The 27,263-nt window shown below is 69.5% G+C and overlaps 2 protein-coding genes across 6 annotated transcripts in view; one reads left to right on the top strand and one right to left on the bottom strand.

Moving 5' to 3' along the window:
• Nucleotides 1-1,647, top strand: part of AP2A2 (adaptor related protein complex 2 subunit alpha 2) — an 84,734-nt gene extending 83,087 nt beyond the window's left edge. For all 5 annotated transcript variants that reach the window (XM_042957590.1, XM_042957589.1, XM_042957586.1 and 2 more), the window contains 4 exons: nt 242-358; nt 439-508; nt 641-775; nt 1,467-1,647. In XM_042957590.1, coding sequence (XP_042813524.1) covers nt 242-358; nt 439-508; nt 641-775; nt 1,467-1,544 — 400 coding nt within the window. In that variant the 3' untranslated portion in view covers nt 1,545-1,647. The remainder of the gene's footprint in view (nt 1-241; nt 359-438; nt 509-640; nt 776-1,466) is intronic.
• A 1,839-nt stretch (nt 1,648-3,486) lies between these two features.
• The window catches only part of MUC6 (mucin 6, oligomeric mucus/gel-forming), a 33,481-nt gene continuing 9,704 nt past the window's right edge, over nt 3,487-27,263 (bottom strand). The window contains exons 24-33 of the mRNA XM_042959649.1: nt 27,007-27,246; nt 26,757-26,913; nt 26,471-26,611; nt 26,225-26,287; nt 25,562-25,794; nt 24,110-24,182; nt 5,756-23,814; nt 5,152-5,416; nt 4,078-4,180; nt 3,487-3,737 (exon numbers count right to left, since the gene is read on the bottom strand). Of these exons, the coding sequence (XP_042815583.1) occupies nt 3,560-3,737; nt 4,078-4,180; nt 5,152-5,416; nt 5,756-23,814; nt 24,110-24,182; nt 25,562-25,794; nt 26,225-26,287; nt 26,471-26,611; nt 26,757-26,913; nt 27,007-27,246 (19,512 nt within the window). The 3' untranslated portion in view covers nt 3,487-3,559. The remainder of the gene's footprint in view (nt 3,738-4,077; nt 4,181-5,151; nt 5,417-5,755; nt 23,815-24,109; nt 24,183-25,561; nt 25,795-26,224; nt 26,288-26,470; nt 26,612-26,756; nt 26,914-27,006; nt 27,247-27,263) is intronic.

The following is a 27,263-nucleotide window of genomic DNA, read 5'->3' as shown; positions in this document are numbered from 1 at the left end:
TGCACAGAAGCCGGTGATCGCCTGGCTCGTCGGTCTGCACACTGAGACAGCCCAGGCCTCTCTGTGGCTCAGTGCCACCCTTCCAGAACACTAGACCCCCACGCTGTCGACAGCTCCCATCCACAGGCCCTCCCTGTGCCCCATTGATCAGCAAACTAGGAATTTGATTCTCTAGTTGAGTTTCAGATTTTTTCGGCTGTCCATTCACTTTGCTCACCACGTCTCTCTGTGTTGCCCATAGGTATGGGGGGACTTTTCAGAATGTGTCCGTGAAGCTGCCTATCACTCTCAACAAATTTTTCCAGCCCACAGAAATGGCTTCTCAGGATTTCTTTCAGCGTTGGAAGCAGCTGAGCAAGTGAGTGGGTGGGCGCAGGGGCAGGGCCCCCCAACTCTGACCTGGCTCAGTGTGGTGACCCCTTGTTTCTACCTCACTAGTCCCCAACAGGAAGTGCAGAACATTTTCAAAGCAAAGCATCCGATGGACACAGAAATCACCAAAGCTAAGGTAAGGCCTGCTTGTGGGCGCTCCCAGGGTGGGGACACTGCCTCGGGCTCTTCAGTGAGGCCGGTCGGGCTGCTGTGCCTCTTGCGGTGCCCGGTCCACTGCCCCCCCCCCGCTCCTGTCTCTGTTGCGCAGATCATTGGGTTTGGTTCTGCGCTCCTTGAAGAAGTTGATCCGAATCCTGCAAATTTTGTGGGGGCTGGCATCATCCACACCAAAACCACCCAGATTGGATGCTTGCTGCGTTTGGAGCCAAATCTGCAAGCCCAGGTCAGGCTTCTCCGGGGAATCGCTAAGTCCGTGTAAACTGTGCCGTCCTCGTGGCAAAACGCGTGCACGGCGAGATCTGTAGGCCTCAAGTGTAGGAGTGAGTTGCAGTAGAGCTGCACGCCCGTGTGGCCGCCCCTGCTACACTGACACGTGTGGCGTCTCTGTCGCCCCAGGGAGTGCCCTGGCCTCCCTTAGAGACCGCCGCCGCGGGGCCTGCCGTCGGGCTGACCTGGCCCCGAGCTCCAGCGGCGGTGGCCGCGTGGCCCTCCTGTGCCGGATGTGCCCCGGTCGGCTGACCTGGTCCTCCTGACGGACACCCGGGCTGTGCCGGTGTGGGGCCGTTTTGAGGAGAGCTGCTCTGTGCCTCTGTGCACACACCTGTGTTCACTTCGCCTGGGGGCCGCCTAGGCGGGAGGGCAGGCTCGCAGGGTCTGTGCGCGGGTAACTTCGCGAGAAGCTGCCCCGTCGCTCTCCGGGGCGGCTGGCCGGTGTTGCACGCACCGCGGCCCTCGGAGATGCCGGCTGCTCCACGCGCACGCTGGCGCTTGTTGTCGTCGGGCTTGCTCTGTTGGCCTCGGTCCGCGAGACGGGGGTGCTCCGGGGAAGGGCTGGGCACACGAGCTCGGGTGGCCGTCTGCGGCCCCGAGCCCTCTGCCGAGCGCGCCCGCTGACCTGCCGTGTTCTGTTGCAGATGTACCGCCTCACGCTGCGCACAAGTAAAGAGACCGTCTCCCAGAGGTTGTGCGAATTGCTGTCAGAGCAGTTTTAATCGTCGAGGATGCGGGATCAGGCTCCTGTGTGTGTCAGTGTCTCTCCGTCTCTGCTGTGTGTCCTCCTTGCCGTGCCGCAAATAAACAGCCCAGTCGACAGGCGCCTCTCAGCCCTGCTTCTCAGACCTTTCGGGCGGGGCCGGGGTGGCCGGGGTGTGCGTCAGAAAGAAAGGCTGAGCCCGCGCTGCGGCCGAATCGGAAGGGAGAGCGGGCCCGGGACCGGTGTCTGTGGAGGTCAGGACCGTCGTGTGGTTCGGTCTCCCGATGACAGGAGGTTACCGGTGTGAAGGAGGGCGTAGATTTGTTTGGAATCGTGCCGAAACGCCGCTGCTGCGTGGCTGAGAGCTCCCCTCCGCTCGCCTGAGAGAAGCCGCAGCCGGATCTTGACGAGGCTCTTTGGCCGTTTTGGGAGGCGACGCCGGGTGCGGCAGCCGCGTGGCCAGGCCCCGGGTGCGCGAGCACAGAGCACTCGGACTGGGCACGGCACCCACGGCAGGGCCCTCTGGGGTGGGGTCGCAGTCGAGAAGTTAGAAGCCCTGGTGTTTGGCTGGCACGGCTGCCAGCGAGACCGCCGACGCTGGCCGGGCTGAACTCCGTGCGTCTCTTGCCAGCCCTGTGGCCGTGAAGGGACACCTGCAGCACTGACCGTCCCGGGCCCCTGCGGCACGGCCTGGTGGCCACAGGGCTGCTGGCCGCTCTAGAGGGGGTGTGGCCGGCTTCCCTTACCTTTGGGTTTTAGGTAAGTTCACCATAACCATCGTGGCCTCGGACTGGTCCCTGCTTGTGATCAGAGGGTTAAGTGTGGGTGGCAAAGCAGATTCTGAAAGGTGAGCTGGTCTCTTTTCCTGGGTCGTGGGGACCTTGTGCCAGGGGAGGAGGGGCTCTGGGTGTGGTCAGGGAGCGGAGGGCCGTGCCCAGAGTGAGCGGGAGCCCGGCCTCCGCAGGCTGTTCCTGTTCTCGGCTCTCACGAGTCCTTGGCTCTCACATAACGTCCCTGTGTGCCAGCTGCCAGGGACAACTGTCCCCGTGTGCATGTCTGCACCTGAGGTGGCCGGGGCAGGGGCAGAGCTGAGCCGGGGCCCGTGTGTACCACGTGGGTGGTGGGTGCTGGCTGGCGGTTTTTTCCTAAGCAGACACGTCTCCTGTCCGCACCTGAAGGGGCCCAGGGAGAGTCGGGGTCCTCTGTGGGTTCCCCTGGTTTATCAGCAGGGACTGGCCTCCTCGGAGACAGGCCGTAGGGGAGCCGTGTGGGGTGGTGAGGGGCACAGATGGCCCTTTGCTGTGGTGCGGGTCTCAGGGAGGCCCCTGGAGGGGGTCGCTGTCTGGGTGCCGGTGCCACCGCACCCACCGCTCTGCGTGGGTGTGGGTTTGGGGGCTCACGACTGCCTCGGGGGTGTGGGAGACGACACAAGTGGAGCTCGTGGGCCGGCCCCCGTGCGTTGACCAGTGCTGGTTTATTCGTAGCAGTGGGTTTGTCGTGCGCGGTACATGTGGTGCCCCTCCCCGGGGTGAGATGCCGGCCGGCGCCTGCGTCCGCCCTCCCTTCCCTTCCCCTGCGGTGGGATCCTCGCGGCCCCCTTCGCTGCGGCCCCATGCCTCTTCCCCGCCCATCCCTGCTCAGGGGCCCCGTAGCTCCCGGGACCTGTGCCCCGTCTTCTCAGGCCTCCCCCTAGAGGGGCCTTCTCACTGCCCCCACCCAGGCTGTTTCCCGGGCCCAGTTCTGGCAGGGGCGGGTGGCCACCATCACAGGTTGGGAGGCCGTGTGGATGACCGACGGGCGTGCTCAGGGGGCCACCGGTTCGTTCCAGTCTGTTGGGCTCGCTCGGCGTCCGCAGCCCTTCTCGGCAGTGCGCTTCCCCTGAGGTGCCCCGCCGAGCCGGGTGCGGGGGCTCGTTGAGGCTATGCCTCGTGGGAGCAATGGCGGGGGGGGGGTGGGGGCAAGTCAGCGTCGGGGGTGGGAGGGGCGGGTGGCGTCGAGAGCAGCGCTTCGTCCTCACGCCCGGGGTCTGTGTCCCTAGTCCCCACAGCGCCGGGGGCGGCACGCACAGCCGCTGAACATCTGCAGCGTGAGCACCAGCCGCTGTCCTTGTGCTCCGGGGTCTGGGCAGGGCAGCACGAGCTGCTTCTCATAGGAGCTGAGAGGGTAGCAGCAGCCGCAGTGCACATCCACTTGCTCGGTGTGGACGTTGAAACTGCAAAGAAGCCACAGCCGGGAGCGTGGGTCAGGGCCGTTGGCCTCGGGAGTGCTCCTCCTGCTCCTCCCCGACCAGCCCCGGAGTGCGACCCCTGCTCCTCCCGGACGGCTCCAGGGAGGAGGCGGTGCCAAGTGCCTGGGCCAAGGGGGCCCTGGGCCAAGGGGGCCCTGAGGAGCGTGCCCCCTGCACTTGCTGGCCTCCCCAGCTCCCGGGCAGTCAGGAGAGGGTCTGCCTTTGCCCCAGGCAGGCTGATGGAGGCAGGGCGCCGGCCTGGCCACCTGACTGGCCGGCATGCGCTCAGATGGGGGAGGCTCCCAGCCTGGGGCCAGCAGCTCACCTGGCGGAGGAGGGGCAGAAGCCCTCACAGCGGGTCACCGTCACGTTGGCCGTGCACCCCTTGTACGTGACCTCCTCCTGAAGCTCCTTCACTGAGCAGATCCCTGGGAGGCAGATAGGTGTGGTCAGCTGCCGGCCCTAACGCACGGGTGGGGGGCGACACACTCTGACCCCCCCAGGGGGCAGGAGGAGTGAGGCGGGGATTCACGAGGCTCCCATGAGTGACGAGGGAGCAAGCTGCGAGCTTCACAGCTGCTGCTGCTCACAAGACGTCAGGACGCCTGCCTGCCTGCCCGCAGTGCCGTCTCCCCGGGGCCCTCGCCCCCGCACTACAGCCCCTGCCCCAGGCCGTCTCCCCTTGTTCCAGCGCCGCTGCCCTCGGACCTCACAGCCGTGCATGGGAACCAAGGCTGATGCTCTCTCGTGTGGTGTGTTCCTTCCGGAAGCTGGCTATTTTGGGGGTACCCCGAGGTCAAGGGTTTCCTGACCCCTGCTGAGTTACACTCAGGCTCCTACCCTCGTGGCCCAACACTGACCTGTGCACATGGGCGTCTCTGGTCAGCTGGGACCAGAGCTGGGGGGGAGCGGGGAGGACGTGAATATCCTGGAGGAGAGAGACAGCATCTCGGGAGCTCCCCGCAGGGGTCTGTCCTCTCGGAAGGGGCAGGGAGGGGCCCCAGCAGACAGTCTGGGCAAGCCGCCGCTGGCACCCCAGCGGCAGGCAGAGCAGCGCCGACATCAGGCGCTGCCCGTGCGGAACGTAAGGGAAGAGGTTCAGTCGGCCGTGCGGCCTGCCGACCCAGGAGAAAGGGGGCTTGCTGGGGGACAAAGGAGATCCCACGCCACGATCACCAGTAAGCTGCTGTCGGCAATGTGTGGGGAGGGCTGGATGGAGCCCAGCCGCGTGGGGAGTGCGGGGTGGCAGAGAAAGGCACGGCCCAAGAGGTCCCAAAAGGCTGGGAGAAAGGGAAGAGGCGGGGGCCACGGGGGGAGAGACCGAGGGTACACTCCAGAGTCACGAGGCTGCACTGGAGGAAGCCAAGGTGGCAGAGTGGGCCCCAGAGATACTCCTCACCTGGGGACCTGGTCGGAGAGGAGGCCAGGGAAGAGACGGGGGTGCCCTGGCTCGACGAGGACGCCGCAGTGTGGAAGGACGAGCTTCCACGGCTCAAGGTGGAGCCGGGCAGGAACACGGTGGTCGGCGGCACACTGGAGCTAGACTGTCCGGTCGTGAGGTTGGTCACCGGAGAACTGAGGATGGCTGTCATTCCCAGGGTGGAAGACAAGAGGCCGGACGTGGGGATTTGGGAGGTGAGAGACGTGGACTGAGAGGCGGGAGACTGGGAAGACAGAGTGTGGGCTGTGGGGGGGCTGGGTGTGGTCCTGGGTGAGGAAGGCAGGAACGTGGGGCTGGAGGCGGACAAAGTCGACAAGTGAGGTGGGGTGGAGGTGGGGAGAGAGGGAAGGGAGGACCAAATGGGAGCGGAGACGGGTGAGAGAGAAATGGATGCGGTGTGTGCCGCGCTTGGGGTGCCTGAGGATGCGAGGCCGTGGGAGACAAAATTTGACCTGGTGTTGTGAGGAGATGGAGAAGAGGAGAGGGGAGGGCTGGCGGTGGAGTGGGGCTGGTGGGTCTCCGAGTGGGTTGGGGTGACGAGCCGGTGGGTTGTGTGCGTCACCGAGGCCGTGGTGGAGGGGGCAGGGCGCGTGGACCGTGTGGTCTCGGGGCGCGGCGGGGTTGGCCTGGCGGAGGTGGTGCGGAAGGACGTGCCCGTGGGGGGACCCGTCGACCGGGCGCTGGTGGGTAGAGCGGACGGCGTCGGGCCGGAGTGAGTCGTGTGGGGTGTGTGGGACTTGCTCGCGGTGGCCGTGTTTGTCGCGGTGTGTGTCACGGGGGTCGTGGTTCCGGACCTGGGGGGCGTGGGGGAGACGGTGGTGTGGGGAGTGGGGGAGGATTGCGTGTGGACGGGGGCGGAAGGATGTGTCCCGGGCGCGCTGGAGGTTTTGGTGGTGGTGACCGAGCTAGGCGTCTGGGTGGTCCGAGTGAGTGGCGTGGCCGTGTGCGTGGGCCGTGTGCCAGTGCCGGGCGCGATGGGGGTTGCCGAAGAGGAGAGGGGAGGGCTGGCGGTGGAGTGGGGCTGGTGGGTCTCCGAGTGGGTTGGGGTGACGAGCCGGTGGGTTGTGTGCGTCACCGAGGCCGTGGTGGAGGGGGCAGGGCGCGTGGACCGTGTGGTCTCGGGGCGCGGCGGGGTTGGCCTGGCGGAGGTGGTGCGGAAGGACGTGCCCGTGGGGGGACCCGTCGACCGGGCGCTGGTGGGTAGAGCGGACGGCGTCGGGCCGGAGTGAGTCGTGTGGGGTGTGTGGGACTTGCTCGCGGTGGCCGTGTTTGTCGCGGTGTGTGTCACGGGGGTCGTGGTTCCGGACCTGGGGGGCGTGGGGGAGACGGTGGTGTGGGGAGTGGGGGAGGATTGCGTGTGGACGGGGGCGGAAGGATGTGTCCCGGGCGCGCTGGAGGTTTTGGTGGTGGTGACCGAGCTAGGCGTCTGGGTGGTCCGAGTGAGTGGCGTGGCCGTGTGCGTGGGCCGTGTGCCAGTGCCGGGCGCGATGGGGGTTGCCGAAGAGGAGAGGGGAGGGCTGGCGGTGGAGTGGGGCTGGTGGGTCTCCGAGTGGGTTGGGGTGACGAGCCGGTGGGTTGTGTGCGTCACCGAGGCCGTGGTGGAGGGGGCAGGGCGCGTGGACCGTGTGGTCTCGGGGCGCGGCGGGGTTGGCCTGGCGGAGGTGGTGCGGAAGGACGTGCCCGTGGGGGGACCCGTCGACCGGGCGCTGGTGGGTAGAGCGGACGGCGTCGGGCCGGAGTGAGTCGTGTGGGGTGTGTGGGACTTGCTCGCGGTGGCCGTGTTTGTCGCGGTGTGTGTCACGGGGGTCGTGGTTCCGGACCTGGGGGGCGTGGGGGAGACGGTGGTGTGGGGAGTGGGGGAGGATTGCGTGTGGACGGGGGCGGAAGGATGTGTCCCGGGCGCGCTGGAGGTTTTGGTGGTGGTGACCGAGCTAGGCGTCTGGGTGGTCCGAGTGAGTGGCGTGGCCGTGTGCGTGGGCCGTGTGCCAGTGCCGGGCGCGATGGGGGTTGCCGAAGAGGAGAGGGGAGGGCTGGCGGTGGAGTGGGGCTGGTGGGTCTCCGAGTGGGTTGGGGTGACGAGCCGGTGGGTTGTGTGCGTCACCGAGGCCGTGGTGGAGGGGGCAGGGCGCGTGGACCGTGTGGTCTCGGGGCGCGGCGGGGTTGGCCTGGCGGAGGTGGTGCGGAAGGACGTGCCCGTGGGGGGACCCGTCGACCGGGCGCTGGTGGGTAGAGCGGACGGCGTCGGGCCGGAGTGAGTCGTGTGGGGTGTGTGGGACTTGCTCGCGGTGGCCGTGTTTGTCGCGGTGTGTGTCACGGGGGTCGTGGTTCCGGACCTGGGGGGCGTGGGGGAGACGGTGGTGTGGGGAGTGGGGGAGGATTGCGTGTGGACGGGGGCGGAAGGATGTGTCCCGGGCGCGCTGGAGGTTTTGGTGGTGGTGACCGAGCTAGGCGTCTGGGTGGTCCGAGTGAGTGGCGTGGCCGTGTGCGTGGGCCGTGTGCCAGTGCCGGGCGCGATGGGGGTTGCCGAAGAGGAGAGGGGAGGGCTGGCGGTGGAGTGGGGCTGGTGGGTCTCCGAGTGGGTTGGGGTGACGAGCCGGTGGGTTGTGTGCGTCACCGAGGCCGTGGTGGAGGGGGCAGGGCGCGTGGACCGTGTGGTCTCGGGGCGCGGCGGGGTTGGCCTGGCGGAGGTGGTGCGGAAGGACGTGCCCGTGGGGGGACCCGTCGACCGGGCGCTGGTGGGTAGAGCGGACGGCGTCGGGCCGGAGTGAGTCGTGTGGGGTGTGTGGGACTTGCTCGCGGTGGCCGTGTTTGTCGCGGTGTGTGTCACGGGGGTCGTGGTTCCGGACCTGGGGGGCGTGGGGGAGACGGTGGTGTGGGGAGTGGGGGAGGATTGCGTGTGGACGGGGGCGGAAGGATGTGTCCCGGGCGCGCTGGAGGTTTTGGTGGTGGTGACCGAGCTAGGCGTCTGGGTGGTCCGAGTGAGTGGCGTGGCCGTGTGCGTGGGCCGTGTGCCAGTGCCGGGCGCGATGGGGGTTGCCGAAGAGGAGAGGGGAGGGCTGGCGGTGGAGTGGGGCTGGTGGGTCTCCGAGTGGGTTGGGGTGACGAGCCGGTGGGTTGTGTGCGTCACCGAGGCCGTGGTGGAGGGGGCAGGGCGCGTGGACCGTGTGGTCTCGGGGCGCGGCGGGGTTGGCCTGGCGGAGGTGGTGCGGAAGGACGTGCCCGTGGGGGGACCCGTCGACCGGGCGCTGGTGGGTAGAGCGGACGGCGTCGGGCCGGAGTGAGTCGTGTGGGGTGTGTGGGACTTGCTCGCGGTGGCCGTGTTTGTCGCGGTGTGTGTCACGGGGGTCGTGGTTCCGGACCTGGGGGGCGTGGGGGAGACGGTGGTGTGGGGAGTGGGGGAGGATTGCGTGTGGACGGGGGCGGAAGGATGTGTCCCGGGCGCGCTGGAGGTTTTGGTGGTGGTGACCGAGCTAGGCGTCTGGGTGGTCCGAGTGAGTGGCGTGGCCGTGTGCGTGGGCCGTGTGCCAGTGCCGGGCGCGATGGGGGTTGCCGAAGAGGAGAGGGGAGGGCTGGCGGTGGAGTGGGGCTGGTGGGTCTCCGAGTGGGTTGGGGTGACGAGCCGGTGGGTTGTGTGCGTCACCGAGGCCGTGGTGGAGGGGGCAGGGCGCGTGGACCGTGTGGTCTCGGGGCGCGGCGGGGTTGGCCTGGCGGAGGTGGTGCGGAAGGACGTGCCCGTGGGGGGACCCGTCGACCGGGCGCTGGTGGGTAGAGCGGACGGCGTCGGGCCGGAGTGAGTCGTGTGGGGTGTGTGGGACTTGCTCGCGGTGGCCGTGTTTGTCGCGGTGTGTGTCACGGGGGTCGTGGTTCCGGACCTGGGGGGCGTGGGGGAGACGGTGGTGTGGGGAGTGGGGGAGGATTGCGTGTGGACGGGGGCGGAAGGATGTGTCCCGGGCGCGCTGGAGGTTTTGGTGGTGGTGACCGAGCTAGGCGTCTGGGTGGTCCGAGTGAGTGGCGTGGCCGTGTGCGTGGGCCGTGTGCCAGTGCCGGGCGCGATGGGGGTTGCCGAAGAGGAGAGGGGAGGGCTGGCGGTGGAGTGGGGCTGGTGGGTCTCCGAGTGGGTTGGGGTGACGAGCCGGTGGGTTGTGTGCGTCACCGAGGCCGTGGTGGAGGGGGCAGGGCGCGTGGACCGTGTGGTCTCGGGGCGCGGCGGGGTTGGCCTGGCGGAGGTGGTGCGGAAGGACGTGCCCGTGGGGGGACCCGTCGACCGGGCGCTGGTGGGTAGAGCGGACGGCGTCGGGCCGGAGTGAGTCGTGTGGGGTGTGTGGGACTTGCTCGCGGTGGCCGTGTTTGTCGCGGTGTGTGTCACGGGGGTCGTGGTTCCGGACCTGGGGGGCGTGGGGGAGACGGTGGTGTGGGGAGTGGGGGAGGATTGCGTGTGGACGGGGGCGGAAGGATGTGTCCCGGGCGCGCTGGAGGTTTTGGTGGTGGTGACCGAGCTAGGCGTCTGGGTGGTCCGAGTGAGTGGCGTGGCCGTGTGCGTGGGCCGTGTGCCAGTGCCGGGCGCGATGGGGGTTGCCGAAGAGGAGAGGGGAGGGCTGGCGGTGGAGTGCGGCTGGTGGGTCTCCGAGTGGGTTGGGGTGACGAGCCGGTGGGTTGTGTGCGTCACCGAGGCCGTGGTGGAGGGGGCAGGGCGCGTGGACCGTGTGGTCTCGGGGCGCGGCGGGGTTGGCCTGGCGGAGGTGGTGCGGAAGGACGTGCCCGTGGGGGGACCCGTCGACCGGGCGCTGGTGGGTAGAGCGGACGGCGTCGGGCCGGAGTGAGTCGTGTGGGGTGTGTGGGACTTGCTCGCGGTGGCCGTGTTTGTCGCGGTGTGTGTCACGGGGGTCGTGGTTCCGGACCTGGGGGGCGTGGGGGAGACGGTGGTGTGGGGAGTGGGGGAGGATTGCGTGTGGACGGGGGCGGAAGGATGTGTCCCGGGCGCGCTGGAGGTTTTGGTGGTGGTGACCGAGCTAGGCGTCTGGGTGGTCCGAGTGAGTGGCGTGGCCGTGTGCGTGGGCCGTGTGCCAGTGCCGGGCGCGATGGGGGTTGCCGAAGAGGAGAGGGGAGGGCTGGCGGTGGAGTGGGGCTGGTGGGTCTCCGAGTGGGTTGGGGTGACGAGCCGGTGGGTTGTGTGCGTCACCGAGGCCGTGGTGGAGGGGGCAGGGCGCGTGGACCGTGTGGTCTCGGGGCGCGGCGGGGTTGGCCTGGCGGAGGTGGTGCGGAAGGACGTGCCCGTGGGGGGACCCGTCGACCGGGCGCTGGTGGGTAGAGCGGACGGCGTCGGGCCGGAGTGAGTCGTGTGGGGTGTGTGGGACTTGCTCGCGGTGGCCGTGTTTGTCGCGGTGTGTGTCACGGGGGTCGTGGTTCCGGACCTGGGGGGCGTGGGGGAGACGGTGGTGTGGGGAGTGGGGGAGGATTGCGTGTGGACGGGGGCGGAAGGATGTGTCCCGGGCGCGCTGGAGGTTTTGGTGGTGGTGACCGAGCTAGGCGTCTGGGTGGTCCGAGTGAGTGGCGTGGCCGTGTGCGTGGGCCGTGTGCCAGTGCCGGGCGCGATGGGGGTTGCCGAAGAGGAGAGGGGAGGGCTGGCGGTGGAGTGGGGCTGGTGGGTCTCCGAGTGGGTTGGGGTGACGAGCCGGTGGGTTGTGTGCGTCACCGAGGCCGTGGTGGAGGGGGCAGGGCGCGTGGACCGTGTGGTCTCGGGGCGCGGCGGGGTTGGCCTGGCGGAGGTGGTGCGGAAGGACGTGCCCGTGGGGGGACCCGTCGACCGGGCGCTGGTGGGTAGAGCGGACGGCGTCGGGCCGGAGTGAGTCGTGTGGGGTGTGTGGGACTTGCTCGCGGTGGCCGTGTTTGTCGCGGTGTGTGTCACGGGGGTCGTGGTTCCGGACCTGGGGGGCGTGGGGGAGACGGTGGTGTGGGGAGTGGGGGAGGATTGCGTGTGGACGGGGGCGGAAGGATGTGTCCCGGGCGCGCTGGAGGTTTTGGTGGTGGTGACCGAGCTAGGCGTCTGGGTGGTCCGAGTGAGTGGCGTGGCCGTGTGCGTGGGCCGTGTGCCAGTGCCGGGCACGATGGGGGTTGCCGAAGAGGAGAGGGGAGGGCTGGCGGTGGAGTGGGGCTGGTGGGTCTCCGAGTGGGTTGGGGTGACGAGCCGGTGGGTTGTGTGCGTCACCGAGGCCGTGGTGGAGGGGGCAGGGCGCGTGGACCGTGTGGTCTCGGGGCGCGGCGGGGTTGGCCTGGCGGAGGTGGTGCGGAAGGACGTGCCCGTGGGGGGACCCGTCGACCGGGCGCTGGTGGGTAGAGCGGACGGCGTCGGGCCGGAGTGAGTCGTGTGGGGTGTGTGGGACTTGCTCGCGGTGGCCGTGTTTGTCGCGGTGTGTGTCACGGGGGTCGTGGTTCCGGACCTGGGGGGCGTGGGGGAGACGGTGGTGTGGGGAGTGGGGGAGGATTGCGTGTGGACGGGGGCGGAAGGATGTGTCCCGGGCGCGCTGGAGGTTTTGGTGGTGGTGACCGAGCTAGGCGTCTGGGTGGTCCGAGTGAGTGGCGTGGCCGTGTGCGTGGGCCGTGTGCCAGTGCCAGGCGCGATGGGGGTTGCCGAAGAGGAGAGTGGAGGGCTGGCGGTGGAGTGGGGCTGGTGGGTCTCCGAGTGGGTTGGGGTGACGAGCCGGTGGGTTGTGTGCGTCACCGAGGCCGTGGTGGAGGGGGCAGGGCGCGTGGACCGTGTGGTCTCGGGGCGCGGCGGGGTTGGCCTGGCGGAGGTGGTGCGGAAGGACGTGCCCGTGGGGGGACCCGTCGACCGGGCGCTGGTGGGTAGAGCGGACGGCGTCGGGCCGGAGTGAGTCGTGTGGGGTGTGTGGGACTTGCTCGCGGTGGCCGTGTTTGTCGCGGTGTGTGTCACGGGGGTCGTGGTTCCGGACCTGGGGGGCGTGGGGGAGACGGTGGTGTGGGGAGTGGGGGAGGATTGCGTGTGGACGGGGGCGGAAGGATGTGTCCCGGGCGCGCTGGAGGTTTTGGTGGTGGTGACCGAGCTAGGCGTCTGGGTGGTCCGAGTGAGTGGCGTGGCCGTGTGCGTGGGCCGTGTGCCAGTGCCGGGCGCGATGGGGGTTGCCGAAGAGGAGAGGGGAGGGCTGGCGGTGGAGTGGGGCTGGTGGGTCTCCGAGTGGGTTGGGGTGACGAGCCGGTGGGTTGTGTGCGTCACCGAGGCCGTGGTGGAGGGGGCAGGGCGCGTGGACCGTGTGGTCTCGGGGCGCGGCGGGGTTGGCCTGGCGGAGGTGGTGCGGAAGGACGTGCCCGTGGGGGGACCCGTCGACCGGGCGCTGGTGGGTAGAGCGGACGGCGTCGGGCCGGAGTGAGTCGTGTGGGGTGTGTGGGACTTGCTCGCGGTGGCCGTGTTTGTCGCGGTGTGTGTCACGGGGGTCGTGGTTCCGGACCTGGGGGGCGTGGGGGAGACGGTGGTGTGGGGAGTGGGGGAGGATTGCGTGTGGACGGGGGCGGAAGGATGTGTCCCGGGCGCGCTGGAGGTTTTGGTGGTGGTGACCGAGCTAGGCGTCTGGGTGGTCCGAGTGAGTGGCGTGGCCGTGTGCGTGGGCCGTGTGCCAGTGCCGGGCGCGATGGGGGTTGCCGAAGAGGAGAGGGGAGGGCTGGCGGTGGAGTGGGGCTGGTGGGTCTCCGAGTGGGTTGGGGTGACGAGCCGGTGGGTTGTGTGCGTCACCGAGGCCGTGGTGGAGGGGGCAGGGCGCGTGGACCGTGTGGTCTCGGGGCGCGGCGGGGTTGGCCTGGCGGAGGTGGTGCGGAAGGACGTGCCCGTGGGGGGACCCGTCGACCGGGCGCTGGTGGGTAGAGCGGACGGCGTCGGGCCGGAGTGAGTCGTGTGGGGTGTGTGGGACTTGCTCGCGGTGGCCGTGTTTGTCGCGGTGTGTGTCACGGGGGTCGTGGTTCCGGACCTGGGGGGCGTGGGGGAGACGGTGGTGTGGGGAGTGGGGGAGGATTGCGTGTGGACGGGGGCGGAAGGATGTGTCCCGGGCGCGCTGGAGGTTTTGGTGGTGGTGACCGAGCTAGGCGTCTGGGTGGTCCGAGTGAGTGGCGTGGCCGTGTGCGTGGGCCGTGTGCCAGTGCCGGGCGCGATGGGGGTTGCCGAAGAGGAGAGGGGAGGGCTGGCGGTGGAGTGGGGCTGGTGGGTCTCCGAGTGGGTTGGGGTGACGAGCCGGTGGGTTGTGTGCGTCACCGAGGCCGTGGTGGAGGGGGCAGGGCGCGTGGACCGTGTGGTCTCGGGGCGCGGCGGGGTTGGCCTGGCGGAGGTGGTGCGGAAGGACGTGCCCGTGGGGGGACCCGTCGACCGGGCGCTGGTGGGTAGAGCGGACGGCGTCGGGCCGGAGTGAGTCGTGTGGGGTGTGTGGGACTTGCTCGCGGTGGCCGTGTTTGTCGCGGTGTGTGTCACGGGGGTCGTGGTTCCGGACCTGGGGGGCGTGGGGGAGACGGTGGTGTGGGGAGTGGGGGAGGATTGCGTGTGGACGGGGGCGGAAGGATGTGTCCCGGGCGCGCTGGAGGTTTTGGTGGTGGTGACCGAGCTAGGCGTCTGGGTGGTCCGAGTGAGTGGCGTGGCCGTGTGCGTGGGCCGTGTGCCAGTGCCGGGCGCGATGGGGGTTGCCGAAGAGGAGAGGGGAGGGCTGGCGGTGGAGTGGGGCTGGTGGGTCTCCGAGTGGGTTGGGGTGACGAGCCGGTGGGTTGTGTGCGTCACCGAGGCCGTGGTGGAGGGGGCAGGGCGCGTGGACCGTGTGGTCTCGGGGCGCGGCGGGGTTGGCCTGGCGGAGGTGGTGCGGAAGGACGTGCCCGTGGGGGGACCCGTCGACCGGGCGCTGGTGGGTAGAGCGGACGGCGTCGGGCCGGAGTGAGTCGTGTGGGGTGTGTGGGACTTGCTCGCGGTGGCCGTGTTTGTCGCGGTGTGTGTCACGGGGGTCGTGGTTCCGGACCTGGGGGGCGTGGGGGAGACGGTGGTGTGGGGAGTGGGGGAGGATTGCGTGTGGACGGGGGCGGAAGGATGTGTCCCGGGCGCGCTGGAGGTTTTGGTGGTGGTGACCGAGCTAGGCGTCTGGGTGGTCCGAGTGAGTGGCGTGGCCGTGTGCGTGGGCCGTGTGCCAGTGCCGGGCGCGATGGGGGTTGCCGAAGAGGAGAGGGGAGGGCTGGCGGTGGAGTGCGGCTGGTGGGTCTCCGAGTGGGTTGGGGTGACGAGCCGGTGGGTTGTGTGCGTCACCGAGGCCGTGGTGGAGGGGGCAGGGCGCGTGGACCGTGTGGTCTCGGGGCGCGGCGGGGTTGGCCTGGCGGAGGTGGTGCGGAAGGACGTGCCCGTGGGGGGACCCGTCGACCGGGCGCTGGTGGGTAGAGCGGACGGCGTCGGGCCGGAGTGAGTCATGTGGGGTGTGTGGGACTTGCTCGCGGTGGCCGTGTTTGTCGCGGTGTGTGTCACGGGGGTCGTGGTTCCGGACCTGGGGGGCGTGGGGGAGACGGTGGTGTGGGGAGTGGGGGAGGATTGCGTGTGGACGGGGGCGGAAGGATGTGTCCCGGGCGCGCTGGAGGTTTTGGTGGTGGTGACCGAGCTAGGCGTCTGGGTGGTCCGAGTGAGTGGCGTGGCCGTGTGCGTGGGCCGTGTGCCAGTGCCGGGCGCGATGGGGGTTGCCGAAGAGGAGAGGGGAGGGCTGGCGGTGGAGTGGGGCTGGTGGGTCTCCGAGTGGGTTGGGGTGACGAGCCGGTGGGTTGTGTGCGTCACCGAGGCCGTGGTGGAGGGGGCAGGGCGCGTGGACCGTGTGGTCTCGGGGCGCGGCGGGGTTGGCCTGGCGGAGGTGGTGCGGAAGGACGTGCCCGTGGGGGGACCCGTCGACCGGGCGCTGGTGGGTAGAGCGGACGGCGTCGGGCCGGAGTGAGTCGTGTGGGGTGTGTGGGACTTGCTCGCGGTGGCCGTGTTTGTCGCGGTGTGTGTCACGGGGGTCGTGGTTCCGGACCTGGGGGGCGTGGGGGAGACGGTGGTGTGGGGAGTGGGGGAGGATTGCGTGTGGACGGGGGCGGAAGGATGTGTCCCGGGCGCGCTGGAGGTTTTGGTGGTGGTGACCGAGCTAGGCGTCTGGGTGGTCCGAGTGAGTGGCGTGGCCGTGTGCGTGGGCCGTGTGCCAGTGCCGGGCGCGATGGGGGTTGCCGAAGAGGAGAGGGGAGGGCTGGCGGTGGAGTGGGGCTGGTGGGTCTCCGAGTGGGTTGGGGTGACGAGCCGGTGGGTTGTGTGCGTCACCGAGGCCGTGGTGGAGGGGGCAGGGCGCGTGGACCGTGTGGTCTCGGGGCGCGGCGGGGTTGGCCTGGCGGAGGTGGTGCGGAAGGACGTGCCCGTGGGGGGACCCGTCGACCGGGCGCTGGTGGGTAGAGCGGACGGCGTCGGGCCGGAGTGAGTCGTGTGGGGTGTGTGGGACTTGCTCGCGGTGGCCGTGTTTGTCGCGGTGTGTGTCACGGGGGTCGTGGTTCCGGACCTGGGGGGCGTGGGGGAGACGGTGGTGTGGGGAGTGGGGGAGGATTGCGTGTGGACGGGGGCGGAAGGATGTGTCCCGGGCGCGCTGGAGGTTTTGGTGGTGGTGACCGAGCTAGGCGTCTGGGTGGTCCGAGTGAGTGGCGTGGCCGTGTGCGTGGGCCGTGTGCCAGTGCCGGGCACGATGGGGGTTGCCGAAGAGGAGAGGGGAGGGCTGGCGGTGGAGTGGGGCTGGTGGGTCTCCGAGTGGGTTGGGGTGACGAGCCGGTGGGTTGTGTGCGTCACCGAGGCCGTGGTGGAGGGGGCAGGGCGCGTGGACCGTGTGGTCTCGGGGCGCGGCGGGGTTGGCCTGGCGGAGGTGGTGCGGAAGGACGTGCCCGTGGGGGGACCCGTCGACCGGGCGCTGGTGGGTAGAGCGGACGGCGTCGGGCCGGAGTGAGTCGTGTGGGGTGTGTGGGACTTGCTCGCGGTGGCCGTGTTTGTCGCGGTGTGTGTCACGGGGGTCGTGGTTCCGGACCTGGGGGGCGTGGGGGAGACGGTGGTGTGGGGAGTGGGGGAGGATTGCGTGTGGACGGGGGCGGAAGGATGTGTCCCGGGCGCGCTGGAGGTTTTGGTGGTGGTGACCGAGCTAGGCGTCTGGGTGGTCCGAGTGAGTGGCGTGGCCGTGTGCGTGGGCCGTGTGCCAGTGCCAGGCGCGATGGGGGTTGCCGAAGAGGAGAGGGGAGGGCTGGCGGTGGAGTGGGGCTGGTGGGTCTCCGAGTGGGTTGGGGTGACGAGCCGGTGGGTTGTGTGCGTCACCGAGGCCGTGGTGGAGGGGGCAGGGCGCGTGGACCGTGTGGTCTCGGGGCGCGGCGGGGTTGGCCTGGCGGAGGTGGTGCGGAAGGACGTGCCCGTGGGGGGACCCGTCGACCGGGCGCTGGTGGGTAGAGCGGACGGCGTCGGGCCGGAGTGAGTCGTGTGGGGTGTGTGGGACTTGCTCGCGGTGGCCGTGTTTGTCGCGGTGTGTGTCACGGGGGTCGTGGTTCCGGACCTGGGGGGCGTGGGGGAGACGGTGGTGTGGGGAGTGGGGGAGGATTGCGTGTGGACGGGGGCGGAAGGATGTGTCCCGGGCGCGCTGGAGGTTTTGGTGGTGGTGACCGAGCTAGGCGTCTGGGTGGTCCGAGTGAGTGGCGTGGCCGTGTGCGTGGGCCGTGTGCCAGTGCCGGGCGCGATGGGGGTTGCCGAAGAGGAGAGGGGAGGGCTGGCGGTGGAGTGGGGCTGGTGGGTCTCCGAGTGGGTTGGGGTGACGAGCCGGTGGGTTGTGTGCGTCACCGAGGCCGTGGTGGAGGGGGCAGGGCGCGTGGACCGTGTGGTCTCGGGGCGCGGCGGGGTTGGCCTGGCGGAGGTGGTGCGGAAGGACGTGCCCGTGGGGGGACCCGTCGACCGGGCGCTGGTGGGTAGAGCGGACGGCGTCGGGCCGGAGTGAGTCGTGTGGGGTGTGTGGGACTTGCTCGCGGTGGCCGTGTTTGTCGCGGTGTGTGTCACGGGGGTCGTGGTTCCGGACCTGGGGGGCGTGGGGGAGACGGTGGTGTGGGGAGTGGGGGAGGATTGCGTGTGGACGGGGGCGGAAGGATGTGTCCCGGGCGCGCTGGAGGTTTTGGTGGTGGTGACCGAGCTAGGCGTCTGGGTGGTCCGAGTGAGTGGCGTGGCCGTGTGCGTGGGCCGTGTGCCAGTGCCGGGCGCGATGGGGGTTGCCGAAGAGGAGAGGGGAGGGCTGGCGGTGGAGTGGGGCTGGTGGGTCTCCGAGTGGGTTGGGGTGACGAGCCGGTGGGTTGTGTGCGTCACCGAGGCCGTGGTGGAGGGGGCAGGGCGCGTGGACCGTGTGGTCTCGGGGCGCGGCGGGGTTGGCCTGGCGGAGGTGGTGCGGAAGGACGTGCCCGTGGGGGGACCCGTCGACCGGGCGCTGGTGGGTAGAGCGGACGGCGTCGGGCCGGAGTGAGTCGTGTGGGGTGTGTGGGACTTGCTCGCGGTGGCCGTGTTTGTCGCGGTGTGTGTCACGGGGGTCGTGGTTCCGGACCTGGGGGGCGTGGGGGAGACGGTGGTGTGGGGAGTGGGGGAGGATTGCGTGTGGACGGGGGCGGAAGGATGTGTCCCGGGCGCGCTGGAGGTTTTGGTGGTGGTGACCGAGCTAGGCGTCTGGGTGGTCCGAGTGAGTGGCGTGGCCGTGTGCGTGGGCCGTGTGCCAGTGCCGGGCGCGATGGGGGTTGCCGAAGAGGAGAGGGGAGGGCTGGCGGTGGAGTGGGGCTGGTGGGTCTCCGAGTGGGTTGGGGTGACGAGCCGGTGGGTTGTGTGCGTCACCGAGGCCGTGGTGGAGGGGGCAGGGCGCGTGGACCGTGTGGTCTCGGGGCGCGGCGGGGTTGGCCTGGCGGAGGTGGTGCGGAAGGACGTGCCCGTGGGGGGACCCGTCGACCGGGCGCTGGTGGGTAGAGCGGACGGCGTCGGGCCGGAGTGAGTCGTGTGGGGTGTGTGGGACTTGCTCGCGGTGGCCGTGTTTGTCGCGGTGTGTGTCACGGGGGTCGTGGTTCCGGACCTGGGGGGCGTGGGGGAGACGGTGGTGTGGGGAGTGGGGGAGGATTGCGTGTGGACGGGGGCGGAAGGATGTGTCCCGGGCGCGCTGGAGGTTTTGGTGGTGGTGACCGAGCTAGGCGTCTGGGTGGTCCGAGTGAGTGGCGTGGCCGTGTGCGTGGGCCGTGTGCCAGTGCCGGGCGCGATGGGGGTTGCCGAAGAGGAGAGGGGAGGGCTGGCGGTGGAGTGCGGCTGGTGGGTCTCCGAGTGGGTTGGGGTGACGAGCCGGTGGGTTGTGTGCGTCACCGAGGCCGTGGTGGAGGGGGCAGGGCGCGTGGACCGTGTGGTCTCGGGGCGCGGCGGGGTTGGCCTGGCGGAGGTGGTGCGGAAGGACGTGCCCGTGGGGGGACCCGTCGACCGGGCGCTGGTGGGTAGAGCGGACGGCGTCGGGCCGGAGTGAGTCGTGTGGGGTGTGTGGGACTTGCTCGCGGTGGCCGTGTTTGTCGCGGTGTGTGTCACGGGGGTCGTGGTTCCGGACCTGGGGGGCGTGGGGGAGACGGTGGTGTGGGGAGTGGGGGAGGATTGCGTGTGGACGGGGGCGGAAGGATGTGTCCCGGGCGCGCTGGAGGTTTTGGTGGTGGTGACCGAGCTAGGCGTCTGGGTGGTCCGAGTGAGTGGCGTGGCCGTGTGCGTGGGCCGTGTGCCAGTGCCGGGCGCGATGGGGGTTGCCGAAGAGGAGAGGGGAGGGCTGGCGGTGGAGTGGGGCTGGTGGGTCTCCGAGTGGGTTGGGGTGACGAGCCGGTGGGTTGTGTGCGTCACCGAGGCCGTGGTGGAGGGGGCAGGGCGCGTGGACCGTGTGGTCTCGGGGCGCGGCGGGGTTGGCCTGGCGGAGGTGGTGCGGAAGGACGTGCCCGTGGGGGGACCCGTCGACCGGGCGCTGGTGGGTAGAGCGGACGGCGTCGGGCCGGAGTGAGTCGTGTGGGGTGTGTGGGACTTGCTCGCGGTGGCCGTGTTTGTCGCGGTGTGTGTCACGGGGGTCGTGGTTCCGGACCTGGGGGGCGTGGGGGAGACGGTGGTGTGGGGAGTGGGGGAGGATTGCGTGTGGACGGGGGCGGAAGGATGTGTCCCGGGCGCGCTGGAGGTTTTGGTGGTGGTGACCGAGCTAGGCGTCTGGGTGGTCCGAGTGAGTGGCGTGGCCGTGTGCGTGGGCCGTGTGCCAGTGCCGGGCACGATGGGGGTTGCCGAAGAGGAGAGGGGAGGGCTGGCGGTGGAGTGGGGCTGGTGGGTCTCCGAGTGGGTTGGGGTGACGAGCCGGTGGGTTGTGTGCGTCACCGAGGCCGTGGTGGAGGGGGCAGGGCGCGTGGACCGTGTGGTCTCGGGGCGCGGCGGGGTTGGCCTGGCGGAGGTGGTGCGGAAGGACGTGCCCGTGGGGGGACCCGTCGACCGGGCGCTGGTGGGTAGAGCGGACGGCGTCGGGCCGGAGTGAGTCGTGTGGGGTGTGTGGGACTTGCTCGCGGTGGCCGTGTTTGTCGCGGTGTGTGTCACGGGGGTCGTGGTTCCGGACCTGGGGGGCGTGGGGGAGACGGTGGTGTGGGGAGTGGGGGAGGATTGCGTGTGGACGGGGGCGGAAGGATGTGTCCCGGGCGCGCTGGAGGTTTTGGTGGTGGTGACCGAGCTAGGCGTCTGGGTGGTCCGAGTGAGTGGCGTGGCCGTGTGCGTGGGCCGTGTGCCAGTGCCAGGCGCGATGGGGGTTGCCGAAGAGGAGAGGGGAGGGCTGGCGGTGGAGTGGGGCTGGTGGGTCTCCGAGTGGGTTGGGGTGACGAGCCGGTGGGTTGTGTGCGTCACCGAGGCCGTGGTGGAGGGGGCAGGGCGCGTGGACCGTGTGGTCTCGGGGCGTGGCGGGGTTGGCCTGGCGGAGGTGGTGCGGAAGGACGTGCCCGTGGGGGGACCCGTCGACCGGGCGCTGGTGGGTAGAGCGGACGGCGTCGGGCCGGAGTGAGTCGTGTGGGGTGTGTGGGACTTGCTCGCGGTGGCCGTGTTTGTCGCGGTGTGTGTCACGGGGGTCGTGGTTCCGGACCTGGGGGGCGTGGGGGAGACGGTGGTGTGGGGAGTGGGTGAGGATTGCGTGTGGACGGGGGCGGAAGGATGTGTCCCGGGCGCGCTGGAGGTTTTGGTGGTGGTGACCGAGCTAGGCGTCTGGGTGGTCCGAGTGAGTGGCGTGGCCGTGTGCGTGGGCCGTGTGCCAGTGCCGGGCACGATGGGGGTTGCCGAAGAGGAGAGGGGAGGGCTGGCGGTGGAGTGGGGCTGGTGGGTCTCCGAGTGGGTTGGGGTGACGAGCCGGTGGGTTGTGTGCGTCACCGAGGCCGTGGTGGAGGGGGCAGGGCGCGTGGACCGTGTGGTCTCGGGGCGCGGCGGGGTTGGCCTGGCGGAGGTGGTGCGGAAGGACGTGCCCGTGGGGGGACCCGTCGACCGGGCGCTGGTGGGTAGAGCGGACGGCGTCGGGCCGGAGTGAGTCGTGTGGGGTGTGTGGGACTTGCTCGCGGTGGCCGTGTTTGTCGCGGTGTGTGTCACAGGGGTCGTGGTTCCGGACCTGGGGGGCGTGGGGGAGACGGTGGTGTGGGGAGTGGGTGAGGATTGCGTGTGGACGGGGGCGGAAGGATGTGTCCCGGGCGCGCTGGAGGTTTTGGTGGTGGTGACCGAGCTAGGCGTCTGGGTGGTCCGAGTGAGTGGCGTGGCCGTGTGCGTGGGCCGTGTGCCAGTGCCGGGCGCGATGGGGGTTGCCGAAGAGGAGAGGGGAGGGCTGGCGGTGGAGTGGGGCTGGTGGGTCTCCGAGTGGGTTGGGGTGACGAGCCGGTGGGTTGTGTGCGTCACCGAGGCCGTGGTGGAGGGGGCAGGGCGCGTGGACCGTGTGGTCTCGGGGCGCGGCGGGGTTGGCCTGGCGGAGGTGGTGCGGAAGGACGTGCCCGTGGGGGGACCCGTCGACCGGGCGCTGGTGGGTAGAGCGGACGGCGTCGGGCCGGAGTGAGTCGTGTGGGGTGTGTGGGACTTGCTCGCGGTGGCCGTGTTTGTCGCGGTGTGTGTCACGGGGGTCGTGGTTCCGGACCTGGGGGGCGTGGGGGAGACGGTGGTGTGGGGAGTGGGGGAGGATTGCGTGTGGACGGGGGCGGAAGGATGTGTCCCGGGCGCGCTGGAGGTTTTGGTGGTGGTGACCGAGCTAGGCGTCTGGGTGGTCCGAGTGAGTGGCGTGGCCGTGTGCGTGGGCCGTGTGCCAGTGCCGGGCACGATGGGGGTTGCCGAAGAGGAGAGGGGAGGGCTGGCGGTGGAGTGGGGCTGGTGGGTCTCCGAGTGGGTTGGGGTGACGAGCCGGTGGGTTGTGTGCGTCACCGAGGCCGTGGTGGAGGGGGCAGGGCGCGTGGACCGTGTGGTCTCGGGGCGCGGCGGGGTTGGCCTGGCGGAGGTGGTGCGGAAGGACGTGCCCGTGGGGGGACCCGTCGACCGGGCGCTGGTGGGTAGAGCGGACGGCGTCGGGCCGGAGTGAGTCGTGTGGGGTGTGTGGGACTTGCTCGCGGTGGCCGTGTTTGTCGCGGTGTGTGTCATGGGGGTCGTGGTTCCGGACCTGGGGGGCGTGGGGGAGACGGTGGTGTGGGGAGTGGGGGAGGATTGCGTGTGGACGGGGGCGGAAGGATGTGTCCCAGGCGCCCTGGAGGTTTTGGTGGTGGTGACCGAGCTAGGCGTCTGGGTGGTCCGAGTGAGTGGCGTGGCCGTGTGCGTGGGCCGTGTGCCAGTGCCGGGCGCGATGGGGGTTGCCGAAGAGGAGAGGGGAGGGCTGGCGGTGGAGTGGGGCTGGTGGGTCTCCGAATGGGTTGGGGTGACGAGCTGGTGGGTTGTGTGCGTCACCGAGGCCGTGGTGGAGGGGGCAGGGCGCGTGGACCGTGTGGTCTCGGGGCGCGGCGGGGTTGGCCTGGCGGAGGTGGTGCGGAAGGACGTGCCCGTGGGGGGACCCGTCGACCGGGCGCTGGTGGGTAGAGCGGACGGCGTCGGGCCGGAGTGAGTCGTGTGGGGTGTGTGGGACTTGCTCGCGGTGGCCGTGTTTGTCGCGGTGTGTGTCACGGGGGTCGTGGTTCCGGACCTGGGGGGCGTGGGGGAGACGGTGGTGTGGGGAGTGGGTGAGGATTGCGTGTGGACGGGGGCGGAAGGATGTGTCCCGGGCGCGCTGGAGGTTTTGGTGGTGGTGACCGAGCTAGGCGTCTGGGTGGTCCGAGTGAGTGGCGTGGCCGTGTGTGTGGGCCGTGTGCCAGTGCCGGGCGCGATGGGGGTTGCCGAAGAGGAGAGGGGAGGGCTGGCGGTGGAGTGGGGCTGGTGGGTCTCCGAGTGGGTTGGGGTGACGAGCCGGTGGGTTGTGTGCGTCACCGAGGCCGTGGTGGAGGGGGCAGGGCGCGTGGACCGTGTGGTCTCGGGGCGCGGCGGGGTTGGCCTGTTGGAGGTGGTACGGAAGGACGTGCCCGTGGGGGGACCCGTCGACCGGGCGCTGGTGGGTAGAGCGGACGGCGTCGGGCCGGAGTGAGTCGTGTGGGGTGTGTGGGACTTGCTCGCGGTGGCCGTGTTTGTCGCGGTGTGTGTCACGGGGGTCGTGGTTCCGGACCTGGGGGGCGTGGGGGAGACGGTGGTGTGGGGAGTGGGGGAGGATTGCGTGTGGACGGGGGCGGAAGGATGTGTCCCAGGCGCGCTGGAGGTTTTGGTGGTGGTGACCGAGCTAGGCGTCTGGGTGGTCCGAGTGAGTGGCGTGGCCGTGTGCGTGGGCCGTGTGCCAGTGCCGGGCGCGATGGGGGTTGCCGAAGAGGAGAGGGGAGGGCTGGCGGTGGAGTGGGGCTGGTGGGTCTCCGAGTGGGTTGGGGTGACGAGCCGGTGGGTTGTGTGCGTCACCGAGGCCGTGGTGGAGGGGGCAGGGCGCGTGGACCGTGTGGTCTCGGGGCGCGGCGGGGTTGGCCTGGCGGAGGTGGTGCGGAAGGACGTGCCCGTGGGGGGACCCGTCGACCGGGCGCTGGTGGGTAGAGCGGACGGCGTCGGGCCGGAGTGAGTCGTGTGGGGTGTGTGGGACTTGCTCGCGGTGGCCGTGTTTGTCGCGGTGTGTGTCACGGGGGTCGTGGATCCGGACCTGGGGGGCGTGGGGGAGACGGTGGTGTGGGGAGTGGGTGTGGATTGCGTGTGGACGGGGGCAGAAGGATGTGTCCCGGGCGCGCTGGAGGTTTTGGTGGTGGTGACCGAGCTAGGCGTCTGGGTGGTCCGAGTGAGTGGCGTGGCCGTGTGCGTGGGCCGTGTGCCAGTGCCGGGCACGATGGGGGTTGCCGAAGAGGAGAGGGGAGGGCTGGCGGTGGAGTGGGGCTGGTGGGTCTCCGAGTGGGTTGGGGTGACGAGCCGGTGGGTTGTGTGCGTCACCGAGGCCGTGGTGGAGGGGGCAGGGCGCGTGGACCGTGTGGTCTCGGGGCGCGGCGGGGTTGGCCTGGCAGAGGTGGTACGGAAGGACGTCCCCGTGGGGTGACCTGTCGACCGGGCGCTGGTGGGTACAGCAGGCGGTGGGACAGAATGTCTTGTGTGTCGTGTGTCGGATGTGCTGGATATAAGTGTTGTGTGTGTGCTGTCTTCAGGGTGGAGTGTGGAGTGTGTCATCACGGGACTTGTGTGTTGGCTGCTGTGGCTTTTGGTAGTCTCAGGGGATCGGGGGGACTCCGTGTGCCTTGTCTCCCTGGTGGCAGTTGTGTCCGGGGTCCCGTGGTGTGTTGCGATTGCTGTGGGAAACAGTGTGTGTCAGTCAAGTACTTCTCCTCCCGGTCTTACCTGGGTGACGACCCGTCCCGTCCCCCAGTCCTGACTCGTTTTCTTCCTGCCCGCCTGTGGCTTCTGTGTGCACCTGGTGGGGATGTCCCAGGCATTCCCTGAGCGTGTCTATCGTGTTACCTTCAGTCTCCCCCTGGGTTTTTGTGAGTCCTTTGCTCCTTGGCTTCTGGAGTGTGCTTTCAGTTGGTACTGCTTTGCCCATGTGGCACCTTTTCCCTCCCCCACTCTCGTCTGGCTGTCTTTGCTGGGCAGTGCCTGCCGCCATGGGCCTCCTGCTGGTGTTCTGGGTAAGGTCTCAGTTTCTAGGTTGGCTGTCAGACGATTTGGGACGCTCGTCACCCAACCTGTAGTACTTTGGGCTGCACTGAAGGCAGCGGCACCTGTGCTGGCCCCCTCGGTGTGTGTTTCCCCTGGGGTGGGTCTCTGATGCTGGTGTTGAGAAGCTGAGCGGCTGCAGTGAGGGTGCCACGCTTGAGCCTGGGGGTTCGATGGGCACCCCCTCGTGACCCGACCTCACCTGCCTCCCTCCCATGCAGCCCCTTGCCGCTTCCATCCTGTTTCTGGGTATGTGTTGTGCCTAGTCTTTTGTGGCCTGTCACTTGGAGGCGTCCTTACTTGGGGGCCCCGTGGAAGTCTCTGACGTTTGTGGGATCGGCGGTACTGGTGTGGTCTGCTCTGTGGCCCGAGCTGTGGATTGCGTGGCTGAGCTCAACGTGAACGTTGTGGGTTTCCTTGTGGCCTGTGTCACCGTGGATCCTATGGCCGTTGACTTGATAGAGGCTGTTGGGGCTGGTGCTGAGGTGGCCCGTGTGGTGATGGCAGAGGTGGTTCGAGGAGAGTCTGCAGGGGGCAGAGCCCAGAACATCCCTCCAGCCCTGCCCCCACTTTCCCTGCTGATTCTGAGGTCCCTGCACCCCTCGGGAGGGCTCTGTCTCCCCTGTCCTCGCCCCTCTCATTCCCATGTGCTACTGTGACCGGCTCTGGCTTGAGTGGCTTTGGTGGTGTTTTCATTGACCGCGTGGCCGCTGGGCCACTGACTGTCCATCCACCCACCCTTTCTAATGGGACACGAGGTGTGTCGGCCGCCAGGAGGCCTTCTGCTGTGCCGGCGGGGGGTGGGCAGCATGCCGGGCCAGCGCCTGTTGCAGGGGCCCGTCTCAGTGGCATGTCGTACGTATTTTTTATCAATAGTGTAAGGTGGAAGGGAATGGTCACGTTCTGTGACAAGGTTTTCCTAGAATGAGTCTTTTGTGGAAACCGAGGGCCACCCCGAAGCAGGGATTCTGTGCTAAGGATGCAACTTTCTGGAAAGTTCTCTCAGTCCTGAGGTGTGGGGCCCCTCCCCCAATCCGCACCCTGAGCTCCCCGTCAGCCTTGGTGTTCTCAGTGGCTGCTTAGGCTGCGGTGGGCCAGGGGGCAGAGGCTTAAATGTCCCTTCCCCTGTGACCTCACTGGTCCCCCTGTGCAGAGCAGCCCCAGGGACGGTCCTGGCGAGCTCCCTGCCCCATCCCCCACACACTGGCTGCGGATGCAGGGACAGGATTGTCTACCACGGGTCTGGGCACCCGACCCGACAGACACAGCCCCGCCGAGCTGGCGGGGAGCTGGGGGAGAGCGCCCTTCCCCTTGGCACCTAGGGCGTGTGCGATCACCTGTGGTGGGCCCGGGCGTGGCGGGTGGCGGCACTGCAAGAAAAGGAACGGTGAAGAGGGTCTGCCCCCCGCCTCGTGCAGCTACAGACCCCGGGGGACGAAGCTGCCACAGAGGTGCCCAGGTCCCTGCTTTTCGTCTGCCTCCGTCTGCACCTTTTTCCGTCCCGTCCCATGATAAGGCGGTCGTCTGGGCGACCTGGTGCTGAATTCCCAGCGGATTCCCGGTCCACGCCCAGACCCCCCAGCAGGGTGGCAGGGTTGGGTCTGGGGGACCGGGTGGGTTGATGTTTGGGGAGGAGGAAGGGAGGCTGATGCTTTTCCTGTTTGTACTGACCGGGCTCAGACTGCCAGGGTCTCCGGGAGCCTCAGCTGGGAGGTCGCAAGAAGGATGTGCGGGGTCTGGGGGGCACGGGGTGGGGTGGGGGGGCTTGGGAGGGGGCCTTGGGTGGCCGATGGGGCTTACCACAGGGAACGCAGCTCCCCTTGCTGTGGTCGAAGTACTCGTGCCGGGAGCAGTTGTAGCAGCCTGGGGAGCGGGTTGCGGAGAAGATGGTCCGGAGGGCCCCGCCCCTCTGTGTCTCCAGCCTGTCCCGGCGTCACCGCGGAAGCCTGGACACAGGCCCCCCACCCCCCGGCCGCGTCCCCAGCCCCCGACACCCCGTTCTCCTGCCGGTGCATCCTCTGCCCAGACCTCTCTCTTGGCCCGTACCTTCAATGTTGGCGTCCGGGACGCTCTGCGGGTTCCCGGGGCAGAGGCACGGCTGGTAGTGCCACGAGCAGCTGGCGTCCTGGCTTTGTGCGGGCGCACTGTCCCCCGACGTGTGGCCGTTGTAGAAATCGCAGTAGACGGCTGGGGGAAGGGGCGTCCGTCAGGCCTTTGGTGCCCCGGTCGGGGGGCCCGAACGCGGGTCCGGGGGGAGGGGCCGCCCGTACCCGCGCCCGCCCGGGGAGAGCACTGCGTGCGGGCAGCCTTGCCGACAGGGCAGGGCACTCACGGCAGAAGTCGGGGGTCCTCCAGTCCACACACACGCCCTTGTCCAGGCAGGCCTTGGCGTAGGCGGCCACCGCGTCGCACAGGCACTCGCAGTCCCCGCTGGTGTCGCAGCCACACGTGTCTCGCACGCAGGCCTCGTAGTAGGGCAGGCGGTACACCTGTGGGAAGGGGCCCTCAGAGCCTGCCCGGCGCGCCCGCCCGGCCCGGGGTCCGAGGAGCGCGCTGGGGGGGCGCTGGGGGCGGGGGCCCACCTGGCTGTGGCAGGCAGCGAAGGTCTGGCTGTTGATGATGTTGCAGGTGCGCTCTGCCCACGCATGGCGGAAGGCGTTGAGGCTGCAGGGGTCCAGCGTGAGGCTGGCGTCTCCGCACAGGGGGCTGTCTTTCCACGAGTTGACGAATTCCAGCTCGTCGGACGCCACGTACTTGCTGCGTGTCTCAAAGTCGTCTTTCATGTTCCCGTTGTAGTTGCCGCACAAGCCGCACAGCGCGTCCTGCGGGGGTCTGGCGT

Source organism: Panthera tigris, chromosome D1 (genome assembly GCF_018350195.1).
Source record: "Panthera tigris isolate Pti1 chromosome D1, P.tigris_Pti1_mat1.1, whole genome shotgun sequence".
Lineage (NCBI taxonomy): Eukaryota > Metazoa > Chordata > Mammalia > Carnivora > Felidae > Panthera > Panthera tigris.
The sequence above is the reverse complement of the archived record's forward strand: the minus strand, read 5'-3'. Positions and strand labels throughout refer to the sequence as shown.